Below are 8,572 nucleotides of genomic sequence, written 5' to 3'. Positions count from 1 at the left end.
TAAAAACGGTCCAACGCAGCTCCAGAAAATTTCTTTTACATTTATCATGTCATAACAACCATTAAATGATGCATTTAATGCTCCAATCCAGCATTTTTAAAGATTCCTAAAGCACCTCACTGGATTATATATTTCATTATATCTGACTGAACCGATCCGATAGATCTGTAAGCTCTGCCCGAACCCCCACAGAACCCCCACAGAACCCCACAGAACCCCACAGAACCCCCACAGAACCCCACAGAACCCCACAGAACCCCACAGAACCCCACAGAACCCCCACAGAACCCCACAGAACCCCACAGAACCCCCACAGAACCAAAGTCCTTCAGTGAGTGTGTGCACAGTGCGGTCTCTGCTCATTGGTTTACGATGCTGATGGTCTCAGTGCGGCGGGGCTGCGGCGAGGAGAAGGGCGATGATGCGTGAGGGTGAGGGTGAGGCCGCTGTGGCGCCAGGTGACGCTGCACCTGTGGGTGAGGAGCAGGCTGCGCCTGAAGCTGAGGGGAAGCCTCCAGGTGGGGCTGAGGGGAAGCCTCCAGGTGGGGCTGACGCTGCACCTGAGGCTGAGGGGAAGCCTCCAGGTGGGGCTGACGCTGCACCTGAGGCTGAGGGGAAGCCTCCAGGTGGGGCTGACGCTGCACCTGAGGCTGAGGGGAAGCCTCCAGGTGGGGCTGGCGCTGCAGCTGAGGTCTCTGGGCGCTGGCGGCAGCTCTGGCTGCAGCTCTGGCTTCTCTCTTGGGGGTGTTGTTGAGGATGTCCAGGCTCCGGCGGCTGGAGGAAATGACATCAGCCACAAATTTGGTGCATTCGGCGCAGACGTCCCGCAGCGTGCAGCCGTGAGCGTACAGATGGGGGAACTCCTCCTCCACTGAGCGGCGGGACAAACTGCGCAGAGACCTGCAGACCGAAACAAACGGTGAGAGGCTGCAACATCTCACAGGAGCACAGAAAACAGTGCAGCTGCAGCTGTGAGGATCACAGGTTATTCCAAGGTTATTCCAGGTTATTCCAGGTTATTCCAAGGTTTATCCCACAGTTTATTCCAGTGTTTATTTATTCTACAGTTTAACCCACAGTTTAACCCACAGTTTAATAAAGACATGTGGAGAGTCAATGGGAAACGGTGCCAGGTTAAACTCCATTGTCCAATACTGGACTTTTCACTCTTAAAAACACAAATTAAATCAACCTATCAGCTCAGCCTTATAATCAGTTAATTGTTTTATGTTTATTGGAGTAAAGAAGCTATCTGAAGACGTCCTTTTGGGCTTCATTGGTGCTTTACAGCTCAGCAATAAACTGTTAACATTAAGCTTTGTGTGGCGATATTACTGAGAAACATCTGGAAAAAGCAGGATATTATGTGAAGGATAACTGCAATCTGTTCGATGTTTGTTTCAACACCGAGAAAAGATGCAGAAAGATGTTATTTTCAGTTCATTCTTCTTCCATTTCTCATGTGAACTCGGTCCAAAAGCTGCTCACATCAACAAAAGAACACGTACATGAAATTAATGTGAAAACTGGATTATTCTGCAGACTTTAAGCTCAATTTATCTGATTTAAACTTCATCTTTTCTTTCTCATCTCTTCTTTTCTTTCTCATATTTTCTTTTCTCATCTTTTCTTTCTCATCTTTTCTTTTCTTTTCTCATATTTTCTTTCTCATCTTTTCTTTTCTTTCTCATATTTTCTTTAATTTTCTTTTCTCATCTTTTCTTTTCTCATATTTTCTTTCTCATCTTTTCTTTTCTCATATTTTCTTTCTCATCTTTTCTTTCTCATCTTTTCTTTCTCATCTTTTCTTTCTCATCTTTTCTTTTCTCATATTTTCTTTCTCATATTTTCTTTCTCATCTTTTCTTTCTCATCTTTTCTTTTCTCATATTTTCTTTCTCATATTTTCTTTCTCATCTTTTCTTTTCTCATCTTTTCTTTCTCATCTTTCTTTCTCATCTTTTCTTTTCTCATCTTTTCTTTCTCATCTTTTTTTCTCATCTTTTCTTTTCTCATCTTTTCTTTTCTCATATTTTCTTTCTCATCTTTTCTTTCTCATCTTTTCTTTTCTCATATTTTCTTTCTCATCTTTTCTTTCTCATCTTTTCTTTTCTCATCTTTTTTTCTCATCTTTTTTTCTCATCTTTTCTTTTCTCATCTTTTCTTTTCTCGGCCGTCTGCACGAGTTTGTGAACTGAGAAAGAAAAGATCCAAGTTTGAAAATGGAAATGTTTCTCAGATTTTAGCTGCTGCAGTTTGAGCCTCTTTTATTGTATTTATTGTTTGATAATGACACAATAATGGGATTCTGTAGATGATAAAGTCATAAAGATGACTTTATGTTGGGGAGAGTTATTCTTAAACAGTAAATAATAATAAATAAAAACTATTTATCCTCACAGTTTCACAGAATCAGCCGACATATCATCTAAGTCATGATATTTCTCCAGTAAGACGAGTTTTTTTCATCATTCGACATGTTGTCTGGAACCATTTTCACCCAAAAACAGCCACTGACAGCATTCTGTTTTCATTTAAACGTCTCTGAAAGTTGTACACAAATGTGTGACAAAAAGTGAAAGAATTCCATTTTAAAGATGATTATCTCCACAGCTTTAAATCTATTTTTCTTTATTTCTGGGCCCAGTTCCTTTCTCGGGGCTCACTGTGTTTGTTGTGGCTGCTTCACAATAATTCGTAGTGATTCCTCAGAAAAGCTTACAGCTGTCGCAGTAAATCAAACATCTGGATAACGTGACACTTGATCTTTCTGGTCTCATTCAGACTGAAACATAAACACAGCATGGTGCAGCAGCAGTGGGACGGACTGTCACAGCCGCTAATGAGAAGATTAGGGTCAGCTTTTCTGATTACTAACAGAACATTAACATTTACTGTTATAAAACCTCCTATTTCCGTCCTCCGAGCAGCGGTCGGGTCTTAGCTGGGCAACAGAACAGCGAGCGCACTTTATCTCCTCCACACGCTGTCGCCCAAGAAGGGAGGATAGTAACGACAGCTGGGTAATTGTTACGTAACGGCTGCTTAGAGGCCTTAGCAGAGACGGCTCTGATTATATAACAAAAGAGTGGAGGAGGTGGGGATTGGACTGAGGAGGAAACCTTCTCCAGCCTAAGCAGAAACCTGGGCTGTTTCTGCTTAGGCTGGAGAAGGTTAGCGATCTCTGACTCCAGGGAAGCGCACTCTTAAATAGGTTTAAGCAGAAGTTTGGCCTTCTTAGCTTCACAAATAGAAGAAAAGGAGGAATTTCTACAGAAATTATAACAGATTCTCCTGATGTTCAGCCATGAACTTTTGATTGGACAACTACATACATGAAAAAAAAGACTTAGCTTAGCTTAGCATAGCTTAGCTTAGCTTAGCTTAGTAGGTTATACATTATTTTTACATTTACCAAACAACTTGATTCCCGTTTTATAAGCTCCTTTAAAGTGCATTCAGTGAATTAATTTTTCTGAATGCAGAAAAAGGAGCAGTGAACTGGTTTATGATGTCCTTTGAACCAGAAATGCTCCATATAAATGCAAAATGAACCACTTTAAGATGTGAGGAGCTCTCCAAACATGGACAGATGATGCCTCAGGTTTTAATGGCTTAATTCCATCGAACTCGATCAAAGTTTTGAGTTCAGATGATTAGTTCCTTAACTTAAATGGAAAAGATTAATAATGTTTTCTGGATGAGTTTCTTTTTGTACCCTAAAAACATCCAATTACACACATTTAAGCCGTTACACGTCTCTTTGTGTATCTTCTCCAGGGAAATCCTGCAGTTTTCTCTCTTATTAAATGAAAGAAACCATCATGCAGATCTGAGCTCCTCCAGAGTTTCAGCTCTGCTGTTTCTGCGAGTTACAAAACAAACAGACTCACTTATAGACTTGGCTTTTGTGTCCCTGGCTCTTGGGAGTGCTATGGAAGCCCACAGTGTACACAGGAATATGGGCCATCTTCTTGGAGGGGATCTTCATCTGGAGGAGGCATAAGAGTCAGTCAGAGTTCAGAGAAAAGGAAGATTTCAAACACACTTAGCATGAATCACACACACAAAGCAACAGAAAACCTAAAACGGATTCACAGCACGACACAAATGAGCCACAGCACAAAACACATCACAGGAAATAATAATAAAGAAGCAAAATCCAGACCTACAGAACCACACATCCAACATGGGCCGGGACTGAGGCAACAAATCAAAACCAACAGAAGAGCATAAGGTGACGTCAGCAGAGGCACCAACAGGCCTGAAATACTGTCGAGAAACTGCATTTAACCCTTTTAATTCCTTTAACCTGATTTAATATTCTGTTTATCGTGAACTACTAATTCAGACGAGTGGCTTAAGACTAAAAGAGTTACATTTGGAGACAAAAATGAACTAATTGAGTCTTTAAAAATGAACAGCATGCACTTCATTTTCTTTCTTTATTTTATGATAAACTTGCAAATACATCAGTTAAAATGGTCTTTAAACGCTGGATTTCCTGGATCGTGCACTTCTTCAACATGCTGGACAATAATTCTGTATTTATAAGAAACTTCTACAGTTCAGATCAATCAGTAACTCTTCGCCACACAGAAGGAGTTCGTAAGAAGTCAATCAGAAAGAGTCAAAGCTACCTTTGCACTGCAGGACCCACAGACCGACCTGGAAGATGGACAGAAACACATCAATACTTTAGTTCTGCTGAGCATTTAATCCTAAAGGGGAAAATGCTGAGATTTAACAGGTTGTTTCTGGTTAATTTAACTTTTACTCCATCTGCTCCCTTTCTTACAGAAGAGCCACAGAAACTGTTAGAATCCACTTTCTCATCATTTGAGAACAAATAAATCAACAAACTCTATGGATCTAATCGGTGGAATCAAATTAATTAACCTTTTTCTATCCTTTTACTCGTGGTTCTGTTCGCTTGTGTAAAAAAACACTCAATTAACTTCTTTGTGGGGAATTGTGTAAAAACTGAAGAGGAAAAAGTTTGATATGAACCGATAAGATTAGATTAAAGATTAAAAGATGACTTAAATGACTGAGAAAGTTCCCCCTGAGTGTCTCCAGAGCATCAGTTTTAACGTGAGTCAGGCTGGAGGATGAAATGTGATGGAAAACCTTTCTCTCATACCTTTTGCACAGTAAGCATGTGGAGGGCCAGGAGAAGAGAGGAAATCTGACTCTGCAGCAGCAGCAAACCTGAGAAAACTGTCAGGGTTAGTTTAGGGTTAAAAGCACGGAGACAAACTCTCAGGACGAATGTTCGCTGCACCTTTCCTCTCTTCAGGTTATTGTAGAGCTCTTTGCTCTGAAGAAACTTCTCCATCTCTGCTTTGACCAGCACGCGGCGCACATTGATGACCTCATCCACCGTCAAGGCCAGACTCTCCACAGGGTGGCTGAACTCCTCCTAAATGCAGCAGAAGGGAGGAAACCCATCAGTCTCACTTCTTGTTTTACATCGATTAAATCCTGAGGTTATATAGATTATATATTATATATATCTATTGGTTCAGAATAAACAAGCCTACATCAAAGCCAGCTGTTGGAATAAATGCAGACTTTAAATAACTGCAGTGTAAATGACTAATTCAATCTTTAAAACAACAATCCCACCGGTAATAAACTAACTGGCTCATTATCTGATATGCAGGACTGTTATTAAGCTGTTTTACTGCAGGTCTGAACACTAAATGAGCTTAATAAAGACTTTAGCTGCACTATTATAGCACATTCTTACTGAGGTTTCTGCCCAGAGGACCATTTATTGGTGTTAATTGATATATTTCAACATGAAAACATCCTTTTGACTTTTATCTGAATTAAATCACATAAACCTGTTGTGCAGACACTGATTTATTAGAAGCACACCTCCACTGTAAAACTAATCTGGTGACACTTATTTTAGGAAATTAGATTTAAGGGCGGGATAATAGAGCAAAATAGCTTGATTGAAAGATTAAATTAGCTGCAGAGCACCACCTGCAACACTTATCTCACCATCAGCTGGTGCTCGTCTCCAGTCCTGGAGCAGGAAGTCGTCTCTTGGCCCTCTGTGGCCTCATCGACTGAACTCAGGGACAGGCGGGCCGGGGAGGGCGGCACCCAGCTGTGAACTGGGAAGGAGGCTGGGGTGTGGAAATGGATTAAAAGTCAGAGAGAGGAAATGATTCATTAAATGAGGCGGGATCAAACGAGAGAAGCCACAAATCCCGCTCTAAGTCCATGAATTACACATCAGCCTCTTTCATCGATTCCAGCTCTGCCATTTATTATTAATCTGATCTCAGAGGAGAGATTCGGCTCGAGCTGCTACATCTGCAGTAAGACGTCTGCTCAGCGGCCGGTTTAAAAGCTGCAAACCTCACACAGCTGACCTGCGGCGCCTCCTCCGAGAGGCAGGCCGGAGCAGGCCGAGAGGAAGGCCGGAGCGGGCCGAGAGGAAGGCCGGAGCGGGCCGAGAGGAAGGCCGGAGCGGGCCGAGAGGAAGGCCGGAGCGGGCCGAGAGGAAGGCCGGAGCGGGCCGGTAAACATCATCAGTACATATCATTTGGATCAGCTGCCGATGACAGCCGGGCTTCCATCCTCACAGACTCAGGAAAGGAGCCCCCTGCTGGCTCACCTGTGCATAAACCTCCACCCTGACGTCGTGCACGTGGCGTGCACGTGGCGTGCAGCATCGTGTTGCACATCTAGAGTCCGACAATGGACTGAAGTCAGCATCAATTTTCATACAATGACCTCAGCATATGGACAGCAGAGCTGCTAATGCATGAGTCATAAAAAGATAAAATACTCTGCAGGGAGTTCCTGCAGCACGCTATTCAAAGACATTAGTTTTACCCTCCTTTACTCTCCTTTAGTTCAGACTTTATCAGCACACAGTTATATTCAATTAGAATCCATCAACAGCTCCCTGTCAAACCTAAAGCTCTTATTTCAGTGAGCTAACAGGAATCTAATGAGCTTTGGGGCAGTGACCTGGAGTAGTTTGTCTCCCTAACTCTAACCGAATAAACCGAATAAACATCATCGTTCAGGAGCTGTTGGACTTTATAGTCCCTGTTCTTCTTGGAGGGAAACTTTTAGAAAGCTGGTTATCTTTTTGGGTGGATGGCCTGAGTCCAGCTGTTTCTGTGTGTTTTTAGTTTTTAATGGTAGTTTATGATCAAATTTCATGCAAAAATATCAATAAATTCAGTTTATTTCTCATACCATGAGGACAACTTTAGTAAAACTGTCCATAAATGTGCAACTGTGGGTGTTGACTTCTTCTTTTAGCCTCCAGGTTCTTTTTTATTTGTGCAATACTGAAAAAATGTAAAATGTGATCAATTTCAAGCAATGCAAAGAGGCTCTGAACTCACTCATGTGGTTCTAACGCCACCAAACAGTCCTAAACCTTTCTTTTATTAGCCTTATTAGCCTTATTATTATTATTAGCCTTATTAGTTCCTCCTTAACAATTAAAGAAATGTGAAACATCTGCTGCCCAACGAACCAACGAAGATTCAAGGACTGCAGATTCAAGGACTGCAGATTCAAGGACTGCAGATTCAAGGACTGCAGATTCAAGGACTGCAGATTTATGAATGACAGTGATTGAAAATTAGTCCTGAGTTTCTTTTCAGTCCTGATTTTGTTTGTCAGTTTAGCCTCAAAACTAGAAAACAAGTTTATTAATTATTTATTAATTATTTATTAATTATTTATTTAAATGAGCTGATTTTAACCTGATCCTGATCCCTAATATTCCCTGAATGTGTTTGAAACCAAAGCCATCGTTCAGGCAGAGTCTGAATGTGACTGAATGAAGAGAAATCCGTCTCCACACATGATGAAATGAAACTCTGTGATCTGAGAACTCTTCAGGCTGACCTCTGTGGTGAGCAGGCGGCCCGGCGCCAGTCAGCGTTCTGGACCGAGGCCTCGCATCCCGCAGTCTGACCGCCTCGCCCAGCCGGGCCGACTCCGACAGCGAGGGGAGCATCTCCCCCCGGAGGAAGGCCAGGTCGTGCTCGGAGAAGGACCGATCCCGTTTCAGAGGGGTGGGGGAGCTCTCAGCCCTCCTCAGGTCCCCGCCGTCTGGAGACTCCTCCTCCTGCCGGGGTTAAAGGTAGAAGGGAAAGGTTGGGATGGGGAGGGAAGAGGAACAGGAAGTGATGCAGTTATTTATGTGAAGGCGGCAGGTTTAGTTCCACTTTAAACCACAGCCTGCAGGACCCTGAAGGACACAGAGGAACAGCTGACTGTGAGGTCAGAGCTGTACAGTAGCTTCATCTTAAGATTCTTTAAGAGCAGAAAACTAATGTTGGCTTTATATAGCATCAGTGAGGAGTTGGTGAGAAATGATCCAATCACAAGCCCTGGTGCCAGCATGTGTCCTGAGATCCAATCACTTGGGTTTCATTCACTGAAGATCTTCATAGTCTGAAAATCAGCCTTTTCTCTGATCATAAAGCCTTGTTTTCAGGAACCTCCTGTAAGTCTTTCTAAGTCTGAACAGCTGGATGCGTTTCCTTTGCTCCTGGACTTGAGCTCATGGTTAATTCAGTTTGAGT

General features: G+C 42.5%; 1 protein-coding gene across 1 annotated transcript in view; it reads right to left on the bottom strand.

Moving 5' to 3' along the window:
• Window positions 1-283: 283 nt before the first annotated feature.
• spire2 (spire-type actin nucleation factor 2) overlaps window positions 284-8,572 on the bottom strand; it is a 41,275-nt gene continuing 32,986 nt past the window's right edge. The window contains exons 9-16 of the mRNA XM_072386814.1: window positions 7,890-8,112; window positions 6,012-6,139; window positions 5,284-5,421; window positions 5,143-5,210; window positions 4,640-4,667; window positions 3,893-3,990; window positions 561-900; window positions 284-494 (exon numbers count right to left, since the gene is read on the bottom strand). Of these exons, the coding sequence (XP_072242915.1) occupies window positions 360-494; window positions 561-900; window positions 3,893-3,990; window positions 4,640-4,667; window positions 5,143-5,210; window positions 5,284-5,421; window positions 6,012-6,139; window positions 7,890-8,112 (1,158 nt within the window). The 3' untranslated portion in view covers window positions 284-359. The remainder of the gene's footprint in view (window positions 495-560; window positions 901-3,892; window positions 3,991-4,639; window positions 4,668-5,142; window positions 5,211-5,283; window positions 5,422-6,011; window positions 6,140-7,889; window positions 8,113-8,572) is intronic.

The sequence above is a fragment of the Leuresthes tenuis genome, unplaced genomic scaffold, assembly GCF_036924035.1.
Source record: "Leuresthes tenuis unplaced genomic scaffold, fLeuTen1.0.hap1 SCAF_5, whole genome shotgun sequence".
NCBI classification, from domain to species: domain Eukaryota; kingdom Metazoa; phylum Chordata; class Actinopteri; order Atheriniformes; family Atherinopsidae; genus Leuresthes; species Leuresthes tenuis.
Note: the sequence above shows the minus strand (reverse complement) of the source record. Positions and strands in the feature narration are given on the sequence as shown.